This window comes from Microcebus murinus, chromosome 1, assembly GCF_040939455.1.
Source record: "Microcebus murinus isolate Inina chromosome 1, M.murinus_Inina_mat1.0, whole genome shotgun sequence".
In the NCBI taxonomy this organism is placed as follows: domain Eukaryota; kingdom Metazoa; phylum Chordata; class Mammalia; order Primates; family Cheirogaleidae; genus Microcebus; species Microcebus murinus.
In genome coordinates this window covers 107266933-107289108 of record NC_134104.1, presented here as the reverse complement: position 1 = coordinate 107289108, position 22176 = coordinate 107266933, and the positions used below count along the sequence as shown (strand labels likewise).

General features: G+C 38.9%; 1 protein-coding gene across 5 annotated transcripts in view; it reads left to right on the top strand.

Annotated features, from left to right (window-relative positions):
• The window catches only part of MED12L (mediator complex subunit 12L), a 317206-nt gene that overhangs the window by 26277 nt on the left and 268753 nt on the right, over window positions 1-22176 (top strand). For 4 of the 5 annotated variants that reach the window (XM_076004646.1, XM_076004647.1, XM_076004644.1 and 1 more), the window contains 4 exons: window positions 4071-4175; window positions 10868-11059; window positions 12432-12464; window positions 15499-15658. In XM_076004646.1, the coding sequence (XP_075860761.1) occupies window positions 4071-4175; window positions 10868-11059; window positions 12432-12464; window positions 15499-15658 (490 nt within the window). The remainder of the gene's footprint in view (window positions 1-4070; window positions 4176-10867; window positions 11060-12431; window positions 12465-15498; window positions 15659-22176) is intronic. The other variant, XM_012782864.2, reaches the window with a different exon arrangement.

The window sequence follows — 22176 nt, the reverse complement described above, 5'->3', positions numbered from 1 at the left end:
GTCTTAAATTTTATTAGTTTGAAACTGTACCAAGAGGTTTTCAGCATTTCAGAAACTTCATGTCATGCTGTTCCTGATAGTTCGAAATGGCAATACAACACATCTGTATCGGTTTGCATTGTGCAGTTACTGCATTATGCTGTTTCTAGGAATAGGAAGAGACATTTAACAATTTCTTTGTATTCTAGGGCCCTACTTCTTCAAAGTTTAATGTGTCCATGCATCACCTGGGAATTTGTTATGAAGCAGATTGTGAGTGGGGGAGGGGCTGAGATTCTGCATTTCTAACAAGTTCTAGGCTGATACCAACGCTCCTGGCCCTTGGACCTCACTTTTAGTAATTAATGAGAGTGTAGTGTATAATAGTACACCTGAGCATTTTCTTTTGAAGTCCTATTTTATTATAACCTACCATTTAAAAAATTTTGAAGTGAGAACATATCGATTTAAGAAATAATAGTAGGTAAGTTATTATCTATGAATTACATGTCAGACTAAGAAAAAGGATGTAATAAAAATTTTGTTTTGAGGGTGGTATGATGGGCTTGATGGGGTGAGAGCCACTTCTGGGTGACAAAGGGATGCTAATTATAAACACAAATGAAATTACAGACCTCAAAATCATGAGGTAGTGACTTAGAGTATGCTCATGTTAATTATTCAGAACAGGTTATCATTCATTTATTTATTCTTTTTTTTTTTGAGTCAGAGTCTCACCCTGTTGCCTGGGCCAGAGTGCCGTGGCATCAGCCCAGCCTAGCTCACAGCAACCTCAAACTCCTGGGTTCAAGCGACCCTCCTGCCTCAGCCTCCCAAGTAGCTGGGACTACAGGCATGTGCCACCATGCCCAGCTAATTTTTTCTATATATTTTTAGTTGGCCAATTAATTTCTTTCTATCTTTAGTAGAAACGGGGTCTGGCTCTTGCTCAGGCTGGTTTTGAACTCCTGACCTTGAGCGATCCTCCCGCCTTGGCCTCCCAGAGTGCTAGTATTATAGGCATGAGCCACTGCACCCGGCCTCATTTATTTATTCTTTAAACAAATATTTATTGAACACCTGCCATGTGTGCTATGTGCTGGCCACTGTGTCTATGTACTCTGTGTGTTTGACATGTATCTGTGAACAAAATAAAGATCTCCAGTCTCCTTTACCTTACCGTCTAATCTTCTAATGGGGGAGACAGACAGTACACATTCTAGGTAAATTATATGGTGTTTTAGATAAATGCTATGAATTATTGGAGGATTAGGAATGCTGGGGGTGAAGGGAATAGGGTGAGCAGTTCCAGTTTTAAATAGGGTCATCAGAGTTCTCATTGAGAATGTGAGATTTGAGCAAAGACTTCAGGTGGTTAGGTCGTTGAACATGCGGACACCAGGAGAAAGAGCAATCCTGTTAGAGGGAACAGACAGTGCAAAGGCCCCAGTGCTTGAGAACGACTGGCTGGCCTGTTTGAACAGCTGCAAGGACACCAACGTGGTTGGATAATGAAAAGGAGTGTTTAAGGTCAGAGAGGTGACAGGGGCCAGATCACATAGGGACTTGTAGTACATCATAGGGCCTTTGCTTGTGCTTTGACTGAAATGGGGGGTGGGGGTGTGGGTTTGGGGGGAAGTTATTGTAGGTTATGAGCAGGAGTGAGTGACATGATCGCACTTGAGTTTTTAAAAAGCCCCCTCTGGCTGTGTGTTGCAAATGGCCTCTGGGGGCAAGGGTGGAAGCGAGGAGGAGACCAGTTAGGGGCCATTGCAGCATCCAAGCCCCCGATGATGTAATGATGATGTAATGTTGGTGGTGAGAAGTGGCCGGGTTCTCGTGTGTTTTTGTGACATTTGAAATGCAAGATTAAAAAAATTCTCAGAGCTCGAGGTTTCCAACAATACTTGTGTGCTTGTGTGCAGATTTTGAGGAAAATCTGAAATGGCTGACACATATGACCACGGTTCCATGTTCTTTTCCTTCTTGGGGTCATGTGGGTTGTGCGCACATGCATGCTCTAAGGAGGGGCGTGTGTCTGCGTGCCAGCAGTTAGTCACATACAGCGAGCAGCTATCTGAGCTAGTAGGAGCTTAGAATAAAAAGCGAAGCAACACTGAATGGAACTGTCTGGTGCCGAAAACCTCACACATTTCTTCTTGATTAAGCCAGAATATATTTTTAGTAAAAACATATGCTGTTACTCAATTAATGTTTCTTGTAATACTCTGATAGTAAATCAAAGATAAATATTCAATTTTCTCATCCCACTCTCCTCATGAGCCCACTTGTACCTCTACTTTCTTAGACTCTGAGTAGAGAAATTTTGTTAGCACATTTGCTTTAAGCTGACTGAAATCTTTCTGACTTGAAATATGCATTATGTAGTTTTGCTGTAGATTTTCAAATATTAACTTGAAAATATGGGCGCAGTTTGAGATGTCTTCTGATATGTGTGCGCAACTCATCTTCTGTGCAGATCACGATTTCAGTGACCTTCTGTGCCTGTAGACTTGATTGCCATACAGCTAAATTTCTTATAGTGGGGTCTTTTGAAAGCCCGCCAAAGCAGTGGCCCGCCAAGGTATTAGTAAGAGCATACGTAATTAAGTAAAGTTACATGGCATGTCTCCAGGAGACCTCAGTTTTCAGCCAAGGTGACCTTTTTAGACTTTGGTCAGGTGCTTAAATGTCATAAACTGTTTTGTCCTAAGGCTTCCTGATTAATCGTAGCAATGATTTTGATCAGTTACATTTTTTTTTTTCATTTTACACTTGTAGCAATTAAGAAGAATAAGTATATTATCATTCTTATCATTCTTGTGCTGTGGCTACCATTACTTCAGCTGTCACTAAGATAATGTCTTGGCTTGGAGTGAGGGGAGCAGAAGGTAGCTTCATTTACTCAAAACTCTCCCTCTTGTTCCTTTAAGTCTGTGTTTTAGGAGCTCTGATTTAGTTCCATAACTCAATGATAATATGGGCAGGGCAAGGAGGTCTTTCTTTTTTTTTTAAGCCTTGGGTTATTTTTGACGTGTTGTGACCTTGGAAAAGTTTTCCTATGTCTATCTAGTAGGAGATCTTTTTAAGGAGAGTAGGAGTTATAGCTATGTATTTTTAGACCACATTTTCATGTGGCATTTGTTCATTGGTGGTGTGTAGTGTCATGGAAATTTCTCTTCCTAGTGTGGGATTTAGAAGATAATATTTCTGTTCTGGCTTTGTCCAGTTGCTCCCGTAGCTTAGCGATCCACGATATTCTCATCTGTAAAACAGGCATGAAGACACGTGCCTGCCGTCTCCCTCAGAGTCGGTAAAAACCAAGTGAGCGAAGATGCATGAAAGAACATTGCAAGTGCTGTGCTTTCCTCCAGTTGTAGATTGTGGTGGTGTGATCACAGAGCATGTGCCCAGGGACCCTTCATTTCTTTTTAACTCATGATGGGGTCTTCGGTAAGGTGGGTGAGCCAGCTCTGTAAAATTAAAATAAGGATGTGCACTGGGGTTGGCAGTGAAGGTGGAGTCAAACTATGGGCTTCTGGAAACAATTCTAGTTCAGAATCTGTATCATTTTATGTTTCTGTAGGGTGATTTTTGCTCATTTCCCCCCCCCCCAACTTATAAGTTAAAAATTTTCAAACTTACAGAAAAGTTAAAAGAATGGGGAACCTGTAGCCTCAAGGCCACATGTGGCCCTCCAGATCCCCAAGTGTGGCCCCTTGATCGAATCCAAACTTCACAGAACAAATCCTTTTCTTAAGAGGATTGTTCTGTAAAATTTGGATGAAGTCAAAAGGCAATAATACTCAAGATCCACCCAGAAGGCCACATGTGTCCCCAAGGCTGCAGGTTCCCCAACCTTGCCGGGCAAGTTAGTAGTTGTTAACATTTGCCACATTTGCCTTCTCTCTCTATCTGCACATGTATATATTCGTTTTTAAACCTCAATTTCTGCTTTTGTTGATTGTTGTTCTTTCAACAATTCTCTTCTACAGGGTGTAGCGAACTTAGTCATTACGCAGGCTGCGGTATGCTAAATGATGTTGAAGCTTTTACGTCCTCCTGCTCAATCATTGCTTTCTCTTAAACAGGATGAACTTACTGCCGTGAATGTAAAGCAAGGCTTCAACAATCAGCCAGCCTTCACTGGAGATGAACATGGCTCGGCCAGAAATGTTGTAATCAATCCATCAAAGGTAAGGCTAGTTGTCTGTTTTCTAAAACTTCTGAAAGAGTGTGTGTATGTGACACCCTTGATAGTTAATGTTGATAAATTATTGTGTCATTTAAGCCACAATCCATATTCAGAATACCCCCAAATATGTTATGTGCTGTCCTACCTTAGGATCCACATTGCATTTGGTTGTCATATCTTTTTAGCCTCTTTTAATCTAGATTTAATCTAGAATAGTAAAGCGTTCCACCTTCCCCAACCTCTTTTTTTAAGGCTTTCATGACTGCTAAAAAGAAGAGTCCAGGCCAGTTGTCTTATATTCTAGTTCTATATTCTAGGTTTGTTTGATTGATTTCTCATGACAGGCTTCAGGTTAGACATTTTTGGTAAGAATACTACCTTGCATCGTATCAGGAGGATGCTAGTTTTCCCTGTCATTGGTTATGCTAAGTTTGACCACTTGGTCAAGGTGGTGGTCTCCATCTCCCTACATTGGAAAGCTGGTAATTTCTACCTCTTAGTAATGTCTATGGGATGATACTTTGAGATATATTTGAATTTAATATTAAAATATTTGATATTCAAATATACTTTAAATTGTATTTATATTTTTTTTTTTTTTTTTTTTGAGACAGAGTCTCGCTTTGTTGCACAGGCTAGAGTGAGTGCCGTGGCGTCAGCCTAGCTCACAGCAACCTCAAACTCCTGGGCTCGAGCGATCCTTCTGCCTCAGCCTCCCGGGTAGCTGGGACTACAGGCATGCGCCACCATGCCCGGCTAATTTTTTATATATATATCAGTTGGCCAATTAATTTCTTTCTATTTATAGTAGAGACGGGGTCTCGCTCTTGCTCAGGCTGGTTTTGAACTCCTGACCTTGAGCAATCCGCCCGCCTCGGCCTCCCAAGAGCTAGGATTACAGGCGTGAGCCACAGCGCCCGGCCTGTATTTATATTTGAATATAAAAAATCCTATTCTCCAATAACATTTTACTCTATTATTTTATTAGCATCAGTTGATTCCTGCTGATTGATTTATTTTGGGGTCACAAAGTGGTGGTTTCTAATTACCATTCCTCATGCATATTTTAATTGGCATTCTTTTGTAAAGAACAGCTTCCATTACACTCCAACTTTTTACTATCATTTTAGATTTTTTTTTTAGTATTACCCATGGATTCTTTTTTTAAAAATTTGATGTATTATAATAATCCATACCTTCATTTTTCTTTTTGATGCTCAGATTGTTCCTTGTTTGGCCAGTAGAGGCCCCTCTAACCTGGCTCTTGTTTAATGTGCATTTCATTTTTTAAGTACTTCTTACTTTTAGCACAATAACATATTCCAGGCTCATCTTGTTCTTTCCCTGTCCCAGCCAAGATCAAGATGCCAGGCATGCTCAGTGCTCCTAGAGTGTTATTACTTCTAGGCCCTTTCAGTGGACATAGATGGGAAACATATAGATATTTTTTTTCCTATCTGCCTATCACTCATTACCATTTCTAACTTGATACAGCAGGGTTTTTCCCTGCCTTTTCCTGTTCTGTCTTTTTTTTTTTTTTTTTTTTTTTGAGACAGAGTCGCTTTGTTGCCCAGGCTAGAGTGAGTGCCATGGCATCAGCCTAGCTCACAGCAACCTCAAACTCCTGGGCTCAAGCGATCCTCCTGCCTCAGCCTCCCGAGTAGCTGGGACTACAGGCATGCGCCACCATGCCCGGCTAACTTTTTCTATATATATTAGTTGGCCAATTAATTTCTTTTCTATCTATAGTAGAGACGGGGGTCTTGCTCTTGCTCAGGCTGGTTTCGAACTCCTGACCTCGAGCAATCTGCCCGCCTCGGCCTCCCAGAGAGCTAGGATTACAGGCATGAGCCACCACGCCCAGCCTGTTCTGTCTTTTTATCTCCTTTCTCTCACAGTGAGAACCCTGGCTCTCGATAACATCAATGTATTTATTCATTTACTTTATCTTACAATACACATAAAAAAGTTCCAGAATAAACTATACCAGTGCCACTCCAAGAACAATTACTATATAAAATTTACAATTTTTATATAATACTTTTTGTTCATAGATTAACCTTCATTAAAAGTATATAGTCAGAATGTTGGCTGGGTATGGTGGCGTGTGCCTGTAGTCCCAGCTACCTGGGAGGCTGAGGCAGGAGGGTCACTTGAGCCCAGGAGTTTGAGGTTGCTGTGAGCTAGGCTGACCCCATGGCACTCTAGCCTGGGCAACAGAGTGAGACTGTCTCAAAAAGAAAAAAAAAGTAAAAAAGTATATAGTCAGAATGCTGTGTTCAAAAATTTATTGAATTAAATGTCTTTTTCTGTATGTTTATCTTACTATTTAAATATATAAATAGAATTGTTTGTTTCTGTTTGGATTCTTTTAGGGTCTGTTTTCCATCTTTTTGAGCTATTTTTATTTTTTGGTTATTAAAATACTTTTATGAAATTAAAAACATCTTACATACAAATAAAAAGAAATCAAACATATAGGTGAATTTCTACTTCCTTCCCCTTCTCCAGAGAAACATGTTAATGGTTTACCATGTATCATTCCAGATCTATTTTGATATGCACACATGTATGTATAAATACATAAGTAATTGACAGTTTGTTAAACTATCAACTGAAGATAATAGAAGAATTTTCTGCAGATAATCGCATTGACTATACACAATGATTTTTGTTTTGTCTTTTCCAATCTTGAGACATTTTTTACAACTATAATTATGTATATGTAATTTGTGTTCTTATTTTGTTGTTGTAAAATATGTTTAACATTTATCATTTAATCTTGTTAAGTGTACTGTTCTTGAGCATTAAGAACATTTGCATTGTTGTACAACCATCACCACTGTCTGCTTCCAGAACTTTATTATCTTTCTTAACTGATCTACTTTTTGAAAATGAAACATTATCTTGTATGTACTTTTCCGTGTGGCTGAAGTATTCATATTAATAATAATTCATGGATAGATAACATTCCATCATGTATGTGCTGTAATTGACTGAAACCTCTATGTACAGCAATTAGTTTGTTGCTGCCTTCTCGTGATTATTTGTAAAGAACTTATAGTCATACTTGAACATACAACTTTTGTTCTTTAGGATAAATCCCCAGAAGCATATTACTACTTGAGGTGTATTAGTCTTCTAGGGCTCTGCTATAATAAAATACCACAGGATAGGTGGCTTAAATAACAGAAATTTATTTTCTCATGGTCTGGAGGCTGGAAGTCCACGACCAAAGTTTCAGCAGGTCTGGTTTCTCCTGATGCCTCTCTCCGTGGCTTGAGATGGCCACCTTGTCACTGTGTTCATACATGGCCTTCTCTCTTTGTGTGCTCATTCCTGGTGTCTCTTCCTCTTCTTATAAATTATGGACAGCAGTCTTATTGGATTAGAGCCCCACTCTGTCACCTCATCTAACCTTAATTACTGCCCGGGCGTGGTGGCGCACGCCTATAATCCTAACACTCTGGGAGTCCCAGACAGACAGATTGCTCGAGGTCAGGAGTTCGAAACCAGCCTGAGCAAGAGTGAGACCCCCGTCTCTACTATAACTAGAAATAAATTAATTGGCCAACTAATATATATAGAAAAAATTAGCTGGGCATGGTGGTGCATGCCTGTAGTCCCAGCTACTTGGGAGGCTGAGGCAGAAGGATTGCTTGAGCCCAGGAGTTTGAGGTTGCTGTGAGCTGGGCTGACGCCAGGGCACTCACTCTAGCCTGGGCAACAAAGCGAGACTCTGTCTCAAAAAAAAAAAGAGCATTAAAGAAAAAATAACCTTAATTACCTCTTTAAAGGCCCCATTTCCAAATATAGTCTTATTGGGGGTTAGGGCTTCAACGTATGGATTTGGGGCATTTGGATGTACGATTTAGTATGTGACAGAGTGTGACTGCTTTAAGTCTCTTGATATGAACTGCGAAATTGTTCTCAGTTGTATCATTTTCTGTTAAATAACTGAATAAATGATAACATTCATTATACTTCTGCTACTCCTATTCCTGTGAGATTTATTCAAGGACTCAAGCTTTCTGGGGGAATTTGATTTTATAAATATGAAATATATGAACTATAACTCCTAAACTTTTTTCCATATTGTTAGCAAATAAATTATTTTCAAAATAGCTTTGGATGGATGGGAACAAGTGTTAAATTTAACTTTATTTCTCATACCTTGTTTGAGGGAGTACAAAATGACATAAATCTTTTGGAAGACAATTTGGCAATGCTTATTAAAATTGTAGAGTTGTACAATCTGAATTCTGGAAATTTATCCTAAAGCTATTCCTGCATATGTATGAAATAACAAATGTGAAAGGCTATCCATTTTAACATGATTTATAATAGCAAAATTTTGGAACAAATGCTGCAAATGTCCATTAATGGTAGCTTGATTAAATAAAATGTGGTACATTCACATAGTACATTATTATATATCTATAAAAATGAAGAAGCTCTCCATATACAGATGTGGAATGCTCTCAGACATTTACTAAGTGTGTACAATGAGCTATACATACCAAGAAAGAGAAAAATAATAAATGTGTTTGCTCATATGTATTCACCTAAAGAAACACTGGAAGGATACATACGAAACTAATCAACTTGTTTACTTGGAGGTAGGCATTGAGACTTTATTACTGTTACAATAAAATTAAATGTTATAATCATGTTTTGCCTTTTTTTTTGAGCCCTAATGTATATTTTCTCTTCTCTTGCTTTCTTGGGAATTTTGACTTTGTTTACAAGGTTATTAGCAAGCATTAAAACATATATGCGATCCCCATATTCCATTGCTATCCTTCAGTACATAGAAGAGAGTATAATTATAAAACAGATTGCTCAGATTACTTTTTTTTTCAGTTTTATACTTTGTTTATTATTAATAAAATGCTCATGCATAATTGCAAGTAAGAGACCTTTTAAGTATAAAACAGTCTGCAGTGGTAGGTGTTTTGTGCCCTTGGTTCAAAAATCAAATATCAATTGACTGCTGGGCGTGATGGCTCACACCTGTAATCCTAGCACTCTGGGAAGCTGAGGCAGGAGGACTATTTGAGCTCAGGAGTTCGAGACCAGCCTAAGCAAAAGCAAGACCCAGTCTCTACTAAAAAATAGAAAGAAATTAGCTGGACAAGTAAAAATATATAGAAGAAATTAGCTGAGCATGGTGGTACATGCCTGTAGTCCCAGCTACTTGGGAGACTGAGACAGGAGAATCACCCGAACCCGGGAGTTTGAGGTTGCTGTGAGCTAGGCTGACACCATGGCACTCTAGCCCAGGCAACAGAGTGAGACTCTTGTCTCAAAAAAATAATAAATAAATAAACAAATATCGAGACATTTAAAATTAAACAATTGGCTGCTTGTTTCTAAACCACTGGTTTTGCTATGTTTTTGCACTTAATTTATTCACTGTTAGGACATTCTGCAAACATTTGCTTAAAAAAAATCATAAAAACAACAATGAGGTTGTTTATCTTAAATAAAAAAGAAAAACCTTCAAACTTTTTTTTTTCTACTTCATCTAATTTTTATACCATTTCACATCAACACACCAAAAAAGACTTTTTATCATACATCAATCACAAGGATCAAGGAATACCAGTTCACATTAAAAATAGCTGTACCAGCTTTTCACACTGGTATATAAACTTAGCTAACAGCTTACAACTGTGTTCCAGCCTACAGACTAATTGTTTACTGACTCGTGAATATTAACTAAGGTAGTTATTTTGTTTCACCAGTGTAGATATTTTATTTTACTCATAGTTGCCTCTGTTTGCTAACCTTATTGGGGTTATTTATTAGAAATTATTGACTGTGCCATATTATTAAAGAATTCCGTGGTCTAAATTGTGATGCTTTCATAGGATTCTTGAAAATTCCTTTAGATTTCTATAGATTCACTGAATTTTTAGGTATTACTTTATTCCATTTTTTGTCTTTTCTTCCTGTCCCTTCCTGCTTCCTTTGTCTGTCTTTTAATTTGGTTAATATGAAAATGATACTGTAATTCACAGAAGCTCCTTTTGCCAGTTTTTCCCATTCAGAGCAGGTAACACCGGCTTTCTCTGGAAGCATTTGTATTCATGAAATTGGCAGCCCAATCAAAAATGATGAATACCAAATTTAATTGAACCTTTTGTGATTTGTCATTTAAATAAATTAAATTTCTCTAGACTTTTTAAAAAAAGCATTGAGTATAAATACAGAGTTTCATCTACAAAAATATGTGCTATTAAAATGAAACAAGAAAAGAAATGATTACTCTGTGATTACTAGACTTTCTCTTCTTGTATGTAGCACCTCTCAGGAAAAACATTCTCTTCCTGACCAGTGTGTAGTATAAAAAAGTACAGCTGAAGGATTAAATCAGAACCCATTCTCTTGAAATTTATTCAGAATGTAGTTAATTTCATCTTACCAGAGATTTTCCAAGGGCTCTTATGTTTCCTTGAACTACTATACTTGTTAATAGTGGTACAAAAGTGATGTGAGTTTTTGCAACATGTTAGTATTAATATAAGGAAATCATAGCTCTTGGCTTCAAGGACTTAAATTACCAACTTATTTCCTGATGGAATGTATGAAGATTTTCAATTAAAACAATGAAGATAAAATACTAGTATACAGTACTAAGATACTTACTGTTTTAAATTTTTTTCTTTTCTTTGTTTCCTCTTTTTATAGATTGGAGCTTATTTTAGCAGCATATTAGCTGAGAAACTCAAGCTTAACACTTTCCAGGACACCGGAAAGAAGAAACCACAAGTTAATGCGAAAGATAATTATTGGCTGGTTACTGCTCGATCCCAGAGTGCAATTCATAGTTGGTTTTCTGACTTAGCAGGAAATAAACCACTTGCTATTTTGGCCAAAAAGGTATCAAGTATTTCTTACATTTTTTTAAATTATGGTCTTACAAAAATGGAGCTCGTTGTTGGAGATGACATTCAAGTATATATATCTTTTCCCCAATTCTCTCCGAAAGTGGAAGCCTGAATGGCAGGTATACAGCTTCACAGGTGTGCTGCCTGTGTGCTGGTTTCCCCTTTATTTTGACTTCCTGTGGTGCCTCGGACATCTGTCACCTTAAACATTCCACATAGCAAGCAGTTTTATGTGCACTGTAGGTAGATAAGATTTTTAAATCAAGAACAGGCAGTACGATTTTGTTTCCTTTTCTATTGCATTTTCAGTTTTCTTAGGTCAAGAGAGCCAAGATTTGTTAAAAAGATCCTTGCTTTGAGGTTATTTTCTTGTCTTTAAAAGTACCCATTCACATGCTTCAAGCTAAGTCTCCTTCCTACCAAGTGAGATAAAGATTGTGATTCTGTGTGTGCTTGCTCTTTGAAAAAGTTTTAGAACAAAATGGGCAGGTTTATTCATAGCTTCCAGCTTTTTTTGTTGGGGGTGTGTGTGGGAGGTTCTTTTAAAATCTTTGCCTTTGGTCATTTTCCTGAAGTGAGAAATAATATGCAGATCCAACAATCTTATAGTCCAAATAATATATCTTTTTGAAATTTAGGTAAGAATCTAGAAACTTCCCTCGTAGTCCTGATCTTTGACTTCTTGTACACCTTCGAAATAATCCCAGGGGTCTTTTCTCATTTCCCCTGAAGCCCTTTAGTTTTAGGGATACCTATCTTCTGTTCCTAGTATTAAGTGTTCATTACCAGCTTGGTATAGGCTCAGTTTATAGGAGAGCTCGTTCGTGTATTTGCTTATTTTCTAAAGAACTCTTTAAAAATACTGCTTAAGCTTCCACTAGCTTTGTTTGCATTAATGTCATAACATCGTAGTGCCTTGCATAGATTTCAGTGGTTAAAGGCAAATGAAATCCTTAAAAAGCATAATAACAGCATAAACACCTTTTACCATTCAGTTAGTGCCACTGTCTCAACCCAGGCTGAACTGTATAGGACTTCTTTACCAAGGGTGAAAATTTACTTTGTGGTACCACTGTGGCCTATGAATTGTATCTGAAGGCCATATAAGTCATAGGGAGTCCTTCAGTATTTGATGGCTTTTGCCTAACAGTTTATATTTGCAATGCTGTCAGCCTGGCATCTGTCTTTTTATAATTTTCCTTTTTTTATAAGCTTTTAGGAATGCATTTTTTCGATGTTTCCTGAATGTGAATACTAGTGAGCAGTTGATGCCCTTACTCTAGGGGTGTAGTGGTCTCTCATCTTTTAGGAGGGAGATGAATTGTGGTGCAGTGTATTAGCTATTGTTCTTCTTTCTTTATTAGGAGCTGCCTCTGGCCAAGTCAGGTGTTACTCAGGTAAGCCCTGATGTTAATTCCTTGTAAACTTAAAAGATGTTTTCTTTATGAAACCATGGAATATATCCTGAAGTATTCATTTCTTGGGCATTTCCAGAGTCCCTTCCCTGCCCTCCTTAGCATATCATCTTCTTGAGCTCACGAAACCTCGTTCAGAGGTATGTAAAGGATTGCATTCTCTGTATGTCCATCATATCAGTTCAAATACTTTTTAAATTTCTGGTATTCACTTGGCTTAAGGCAGAAAACCTCTATTTACCTGGTAAAATCCTGAGTCATCTTCCAACTCTTATCTAGAGTTCACAATGGTTTCCTTTATGGGATGGATCATGTTTCGGGACCTGGTTTTCTGTTACCATGAAGCTCCACAGCGCTCCAAGTGTTTAGCCACAGAGAGGGCTGTAAAGGACCTTTTAACTCAATCATGATTATAGATTGGTTTCGAAAAGGAGACCTCATACTAATCTTCTAGGTCTTGAACGGTTGACTGGTTTTCACCTGTTCACTTCAGTTGGCTTGATTACTGCGGTCTGTGAACTTTGCTTTTGCCTGCACCCTTGCTTAGCAGGGGATGCACATCCAAGGGGAAAGGTGGTACAAGGACAGCCGGCACATGCTAGGTGTCTTCATTTTCTCTGGGTCCTTAGGTGCAGCTCTAGCTTGACTTAGAAACTAAACAGCTGCCCATTGATTTCCTACTTTCAGCTACAATTTAAAGTCAGATGGTTTCTTTACTGAAAGAAATGGAATCCAACACTGTGAGGAAGTCATACTTTAGTCAGGGTAAACATTTTTTCCTTTCTGAATTGGCCCAAACTGTGGATTTGACAAAACCATCAATATGTGTCTTCTTTCTTAATCAAATAACTTTCTTCACATATGTCCATTTGAATTCCAAAGCCCCTGGTTTGAGTCAACCAGTTTTCTTAGTATTCTGCCAGTAGGGACAGTGAACGAGAGGTTTTTTGTTGTGCTCTTAGTAATAGTAAGATCCATGACTAAGTTTGTTTGCTATTTCATCTAAATATTTCACATGTTTAAATGTTTTATTTTTTTTCTTCTGTCAGTTGCTATTCCAAAGAAATCCTTTAGGCATCTATGAAAGATACTACTAGTAGTGATTCTTTGGAGGTGCTAACTTTGCATTTGTTTATGTTTTAGGCCTTGACTTATATACCCTTTTGGCATGTCTGAACGAGAGGCAGTCTCACCTTCACAGCTAACGTTTAACTCACTGACACCATACTATATGTTCTAGCGAAAGACAGCAGCTCAGGTCTTGAACTGAATATTTAACCCTGTGCTTTTCTTGTCCCTGACTTAAATGATGGCCATGAGAGATGTGCCTTGTAAGCTAAATTCTCAGGAAGTTTTCTTGTTGAATTGTGTCTTTTTTTGTTAAAATGTATCTAGTCTGCAGAGAGGGAGGGAGCCTTCTAGCTTTGGCCTGCGTGATTTTCATCTCCCGTTTAGTTGTGCTTGAGCTGTGTGATCACCTCTGTCACGGGGGCTGTGTTCTGAAGTCAGCACCCAAGGCAGCGGCTGTAAACGATCAAAAAGCCTCTTCAGTTGCCCATGAAACTACCTCTCAGTGTCCCACCCAGGCAGCCTTTCCTTCAGCACTGAAACAGCTTGATGTTTCTTTGGTGAGACTGAGTGAAATAGCTTGTTTTCAGGGACATATACAAAAAATACTTGTCTTCTAATTTTAGGATCATACTTTGTACCAAGTGTGCGAATAGTCAAATTTGGAGCATGATGCACTAACTCCACTCTATAAGTGAGGATTTGGTTAATTATGGGGAAAATAGCATGCGATGTGAATCAGTTAGCTAGTTTGAAGTCTTGATTTTCAACACAAAATTAAGTAACAGTTTGGGGCAGAGAGACCAGTGCTCTTGATATCCATGGTTGTGGAGTTCAGGATCTTCTAAACTAAACAAAGGGTCAAGTCTAGGGCCACTTTGGCTCTCATGGAGAAATCTTTAGACCTGGCAACAAAATAATTATTGTTATAATTTTGATGCATGTGATCCTTTTGCTTTACCCTTGTAACTATTATGGGGGCAGGATGGGGTTGGTATTATCACAGCTCATGAATGAAGAGCCTGGAAGTGAAGGGCTTTAGAAATAGGCCAGGCCCAGGAATGGAGTATGGAGGAGGGGTTCAGCCCCGGTGCTGGCATGTCCTCACCTCTCAGTCCGGTTGCTCCCATCCTGCTGCATCACAGCTCACATACCCTTTGTTCATTATTTTTCTTTATATTCATATATTGAATAGATTAAATAGATGAATAGGGTATTCCTAGGGTGTTTATGAGGGATGCTAGAGAAATGAATTAACTCTTTCAAACCATTCAGTGGTACACTGGGATACTAATTTGCTAAGTAGTACCTTTGTGGTCTGGAAGAAATAATTAACTGCCTCAAGTGCCTACTTTTAACCAGAGAATTAATTATCCAGCTATTTGTAGCTCAGTGTTTATTAGGCAGATTCACTGATCTGTCATTTTTTTAGCCTCTATTTTAAGTGTTGGGTTAACTACTTTTAGAAGCTTCCTGGAAATTGTTACTCTTATGAAATGTTAGTCAGAAGCTTTATACAAAAAAAGGTTCCTGGATAAAATATAGTGTAGGGACAATTTTTCACTTGATCTGTCCCTTCCAATTTTGAGAAATTCTTTGGAGGGCTGTCATGAAATTATTTTTCCCTGCTCTGTTGATCAGTAGCTCTCAGCATGTGAGAATTTGAAAATAATGTGTTTTTAAAATAAGAAAGCATAACTGATGAAACTGTTTGCCATTGTGCTAAACATAGTTTTGATTCATTTTTCTTAATGAAAATTGACTTAAAATGTTTCTTTTTTCTTTTAACTGTATGCACTATTTGAAAAGCCATTAAGCTTCTACTTTCTTATAGCCAGTAGGTAACTTATAGCCTCTTTTTTTTTTTTGCATCTCCTTTTTTTAGGTTTGTCTAGTTGATGAATGCAGTATTTGATTATTATAAATATGCTGTGTTATTTCTTTTTAGGTTCCCATCCTTAGTAAAAAAGAGGATGTCTTTGCATATCTAGCTAAATATTCTGTGCCCATGGTTCGAGCAACATGGCTGATCAAGATGACTTGTGCCTATTATTCTGCTATATCTGAAGCTAAAATTAAAAAACGTCCGCCTGCTGATCCCAATTTGGGTAAGTGAGGTGATACAATATGTTTTATGTTTCATTATTGATTCTACAGGTAATTATTGCCTGTACCCTCTGGACACAACCCAGCATGATAAGTGCTGAGAATGTCTATGGTGAGACAAAAAGTCACTCATAGCATAGGTAGGGGAGCTGTTCTTTGATCCCCCAGTGCCAGAATCCTGATTCTCTCAGTGAGTCCTATCGATATTACCTCCAAAACATACCTGGAATCTGAACACTCTTCACCGCCACGACTATTGAAATGCTGGGTCAAGCCACTGTCATCTCCTGGTGGATGTAGTTGTAGCCTCCTAAGGAGTCTCTGCCGTTACTTTTGCTCCTTACATTCTAGTCTCTACGTAGCTACCATACTTATCTCCAAGCCTCAATGGGATCATGCTGTGTCTCTATTTATAACTTTATGATAATTTCCTATTACAGTTGGAATAAAGATCCAGATTCTTTGCTGTGGCCAGTGAGGTCATCCATGCTTTGCCCTCCCTCCCTAAGATGTGCCAGCCACCCTGCCTGCCTGCTGTCCCTCCAACACGTTGAGCTCCTTCCCTTCCCAGGGCTTCTGTGTTTCCTGTTCCTTGTGCTTGGTTGCTCTTCCCTATGGTATTTGTGTGCCTCCTCCTCTTCACTGAGGCTTTGGCTTAAATGTCATTTCCTCAGGAGGCTTCCTCTGGCCAGCTAGCTAAACAGCATTCCCCTTTTCTCCTCTCTCCCTCTGCTCCTGGTTATTTTCTCACATGTTATTTTGTTCTCAGCACTTTTCACTACCTAAAATTATCTTCAGCGTTTTTAAAATCTGGTCCCTCTCTTTCATACACTAAAATGTAAGGGCAGGGGCTTTGTCTGTCTTATTCCCCACTGTCCAGAATTATGCTGGCCTGCGGTAAATATTTGCTGAACAAACTGTAGGGAAACTATTTTGAGTCAGAGCCCTCACTGTATTGGTTACTAGATAGTGACTCCTCATAGGGGTGCTAAGACATACTTTATGAAAGATACGACGCTAAATTAGAAGTGTGCATAAGAATTATATATAAAGCTATTCATTTAAAGATTACATTTACAAATAATTCTTTATGCAATGGAAATACACTTATGGTTTTATAAGGGAGAACCCAGTCACAAAGCTCTGAGGAGCAGGGACAGAAAGTGCAGTGTCCTCAGATGCCAGGTGGTACCCTAGATAAATGAGCTGGAGTGTAAAGTGGTTGGACATGGTAGGGGGGCCCTGATGAACTGAAGAGTGGAGCCCCCATTCTAAAAGCATGAAGACTTAACATTAAAAACAAAAAATGTGATCTGAGTTCTATGGCTGCCACCTTTGAGTTTAACATTATTTCGTATGTGTTAAAACAAATAGGCAAAAATGAACTGTATTTAAAAAAAGAAATGTCTAGGAAATAAACCCAGGAGGCAATAATCCACAAAGTTAACAATGGTTGTCTCTGAGTATTGTTTTCATGGCAGTCTTTTGTTTATCTATCTGAGTTGAATTTCCCCCCCCTCCTCAGCTTATTATTTTATTTAGGGAAAAACAAAAGAAATATCTTTCATTACTAAAGTGTAATACATTGTCGTTACAAAATTTTCAAATGATGCCAAAGTAGACACAATATGTTCAAGTTTCTCTTCTCCCTCCTCCCCCATGTTATCCTTCTTAGAGTTTCATTCATTAAGCCTGCCCTTCCCTCCCTCCCTCCCTCCCTCTCTCTCTCCATATATATATATCTATGTGTATGTGTGTATATTATATATATCTGTATATCTATAGATATAGATATCTATATATATTATATCTATAGATATAGATATCTATATATATTATATCTATAGATATAGATATATGTACACACACATATATACACACACGCACATCTACACATACACACACAAACACACACACACACCCTATTCTTCATATATCTGTATGCATATCTATATCTCCGTTGGATTTATTACTACTTCTCCCCAGAACCTGGATATCCAGTTGCCTACTAGCCACTTTTACTTTGATGGCGAGCAGGCATCTGAAACATAATGCATATCGAACCAAAGCCTTGAGTTCTCACCATCCCTGTACCTGTTCCTTCTTAGCAAATGTCATATGCAGCTATTGGGTGATAAGGGTAAAAGCCATATTGTTGTTCTGAGCTTTTATCTTTATCTTAAAATCCAACATTCAGTCTGTTAACAAGCCTGTCAGCTTTACTTGCGAAACAAAACTGGGACCTGAAAACTTTTACCATTTATTTCTTATCACTGTGACCAGTTGGTTCTTGGGATTATTTTCTCCTCCTATAAAAAGTTAAAATTTTTATTATTTGCACACCCGTAATGAATGGACAACTAGGTTCACTCACTAGCTGCTGTAGTCAGTCCCTCTTCCTGCCACATAACACACAGAATTCTCTCTTTTTTTTTTTTCTTTGAGACAGGTTCTTGCTCTGCCACCCAGGCTGCAGCACAGTGGCACCCCCATAGCTCATTGCACACAGGATCACACCTGGGCTCACCTGATCCACTCCTGAGTAGCTAGGGTTACAGATGCACGCCACCATGCCTGGCTAATTTTTTAATTTTTTGTAGAGACCAGGTCTTGCTATGTTGCCCAGGCTGGCCTTGAACTCCTGGGCTGAAGCAATACTCTCACCTCAGCCTCCAGAATAGCTGGGTTTACAAGCATGCTCCACCGTGCCTAGCCAGATTCTGTTTTTTGACTCAGTTTATTCACAGAACATTGTAGTTCATGGGTTTTTATGATTAATAATGTTAATGCATGAATGTTAAATGCATGAAGGTCAAGTGCCTTTTTCTCATGGTAGAGTATACAAGCTTTGACCTAAGAAATGCTAAAAGCTAAAAATAAAAATATTTTAAAAATGCATGAATTTTAGAAGTTTACCTCTCACTTCTTAGGTCTAGCATTTCAGAAAGAGCTTTTTGGGGCTTTTCTGTTTCAAGCTGTGCCACTAGCGACTGGGTAGATTTAAAGCAAAGTCCTCAGGCTCTCCAGATATCAGTCTTCCTAACCTTGATCCTGTCCAGGGTCCATGTTGTGTTTGTCATGTCTTTTTAGTTGTCTTTAATCCAGAACAGTTTTTGAGCCTTTCTTTTTCTTGACCTTGATATTTTTGAAAGGGACAGGCCAGTTATTTTGTGGAATGTCTCTTGATTTGCGTTTCTCCAGTTCCTCTTGATTAGATTCAGGCTATCACTTTCAGTAGGAGTACCATGGTTGTGATGCTGTGAACCTCTCAGTGTATCCTATCCTGGTACTACTGGTGGCAATCACCTTGATTTTTTGGGTAAGTTGGTGTCTACTAGATTTTCTGCTTCAAAGTTACAAAGTTATTTTACCCTTTGATCTTGCTTTACTGTCACCTTGTTACACCTAACACCTCATACTCTCTACTTTGTCTTCAGCACCTTCTTCAACTTCTTTAAGCAAATTACACAGGATATGTGAAAGCATTTGGCTGGGTAGATGTAGCTATAATGTAGCAAGTTTCACACTCCAAGCAAAGGATACAGCCAAGGAAGTACACACATATATGTGTTGAATCGAATTAAATTACATACACTTCAGAAGATTAACTTGCAGTAATAGGTTCAGTGTTCTGGCTTTGATAGCAGAAGGAATCATTCAGCACGTTTGGGGCAAGATTGACTATTGAGTGTCACCCTTTTCTGGAGTTGGTTTTACGACCTGCATTGTCTTGATGATTGTTTTTAGGATTTGTGAAGTGTTTTCAGTAGGAATGGCTTTTATTCCTTTGCAATAGAAACATATGTTTTATTTTCAGTTCCTGCTACATCCAGCATTGAAGCAGAACTATAAAGCACTGCTGTTTGCTTTTATTGAAGGGAGTTTTTCCTAAAGTTAAGTGGGCTAACAGCAACAAGGAAGCAACACAGAGATCCTCACTATCATTATGCAGAGGGTGACAGATCTAAAATGTAGGTTAAATGGGTTGCTGCCCGGGGAAGCTTGCAGCCAGCAAAGACATACCCAGTACAGCGTGTGCCCAGAAGTGAGAGACACCTTGCGTTTACGGATGAGGTCTCACGTGTAACTTCAAAGTGGGAAATGAAATATTTGACTTGGAAAACTCTGAACGTTAGGGCAGAAATTTTCAATAGTATGAATTAGGGAAGCCCCAAAGAAGAATTGGTTGTTCTTAGTCCTAGCGAGACCTAAAAAATAAAATAAAGAAGAGGTTTCAGTAGACATGGCATTTGGAAAATGCCATCAAATAGGTGATGTTGCTGCTTGAGGGAAAGTATGCCAGAAATAATACTTTTGGTTTCAGATACATATTTTTAAGAGTTGTTTCGTTTTTAAGAGAACAAGAATGCTTACCTGTCTTGAAAGTTTTGAGCCCACCAGAGAAAAGCATTTAAAGCAGGCTAGTTAATACTTAAAATTGAAATGTAAAACACATATTAAGTTATGCAACTAAAGAAAGTCTCTGAAAAGATTAGGAAATATGACTTTACAGTAAATAACCAAACTTTGTGCATTTATTCGTAGGAATTTCCCCTGTGAGGAGTCTTGTCGCTGAATCAACTAATGATAACTACAGCATTTTCTATCGTGATTGCCATCTCTGTAACAGCTAGCATTTCTCCAGCACTTGAGGAATCCTCGGCTCTGGGTTAAGCAGGGTTATGGTGCTCAGTGTATTCCTAGGTTGAATCAGCTCCTGATGTGTGGTGGGAAATGATCTGGGTTACTTGAGGAAGCTTTTCAGCCTTGGGCATGCCTTGTCCCCTTGCTATTGAACCTAAGGCTGTGTTTTCTTTTTGGCTTGTGTGAGAACAGTCAATCCCTCACAGGTTTATTGGCCCATTGACTCTCTGCTGGGATTACTGTGGTGTGCAGTGATACCATGTTCCCCATTGCATTAGTAAAAGTTTGCCTGGTTCTATGTATATTTAGTCCATTTTCATTTTCCGATTTCATTCTCCTTTCACAGATGAGGACAGTGATGTGCGGATGGGGCACAGAGAGAGCCCCTCAGTGTTAAACTGGGCCCCGAAGCCTGTGTTGGGTGCTGTGCTGGTAGCAGGGACAGAGAGAGGGAGAATGCACTCACTGCCCTCTAGGTATTTCCAGTTTGGAAGGGGGTCATGTGTCCAAACCAAATATTAAAGAAGGAAGGAAGTGAAATGAATAAAATGCAGGGGGCTTCTCAAGGAATAAGCCACCGAGGGAACTTAGGAAGTCCAGGCAGATTCTTAGAGGAAGTGACTTTGGTATATAGTTTTGAAAGAAGAGGGGTTTCCCAGGAGGACAGAGTTAAAGGGGGTGGGATGTTGTTCGGGGAAGGGCATTTCTGGCAGAAGGATGGTGCCTGCAGAGAAATAGGTCAACAAATAGTTTGACTTGTGGAACTGCCAGGGCTTAACTTCAGCTTGAGTGTGAGCTAGTGGCGATGAAAGGCTGCATGAAGGAGTTTGCCAGAGTGGGAAGCTTGGGCAAGATGTGGGTATACTTCTGGCTTACTCTCATCAACTGTGATAAATTATAGTTCTTTCTTTTTAAAAAAAAAAGGCGGAATAAATGCTAAATTCTTTTCTTCTGATTAAGTTTTGGCTCCGGACGATAGGAGCCATGGAAGGGTTTGTTATTGGTGTTATCGTTACAACTCTCCCTCAGTTTCTTGTCTATAAAATGGGGATGATTGACAGTACCTTTTAAAAATTAAATGAGTCAATACCTCTAAAATGTTTAGAACAGTGACTGTAATAATAACATTTATATATTAATATATTATAATTACATATTATATAATATATTAATATTATAATATTATAATAATATAATAATAACAACTGCTTTTGGACTACTGTTATTACTAGCCAGTATTCAGTGATTATTTTGTGCTGTGTGCTGGGAACTTTACAGACATGATCTGTAATGATTACAACAAGCTTGCATCATAGGTTTTATTATTCCATTTTGGGTATGAGAGACCTGAGTCTCAGAGAAGTTAAGTAACTTGCTGGCCTAGATGGATCCATGCCCAGGGGCATGCCACGAGGAGGTGCTTGCACTTACTCCTCACTGGGAGGTTGGTCGCCCGTGGGCTGTGTGTGCTGTGCGGCAGACCCCTGGAAGCAGTAAGGTTGCTGGTGGGAAAGACGAGGGAGGGAGCAGGCTGCAGGACTTGGTGGCTATGGGCAGCGTCTGAGGAGTCCAAACTCTTATTCCCACAGGTGCTATGAGGAGCAGGAGGAGCAAAGCAAAGTCCAGGGTGTCCTAGAAACTGGAGAAAGAAAGATGAAATTGCTTCTAAGATGAGCAGGCTTCGTTCTGACTAGGGATTGTTGGGTGTTCAATGTGGCAAAAAGTGACAAAACGTATCACACGCATGAGGTCTTTCTGGGGAGAACAGATAGATTAGAAGAAGCTTAAAATGCTTCACGGGTAAACTGCCAAGGGCGTAGCTCTGTTTTCCCCCAGTCATTTCCTCTGTATCACCTGAGGTTTTGCAGGGCTGGGT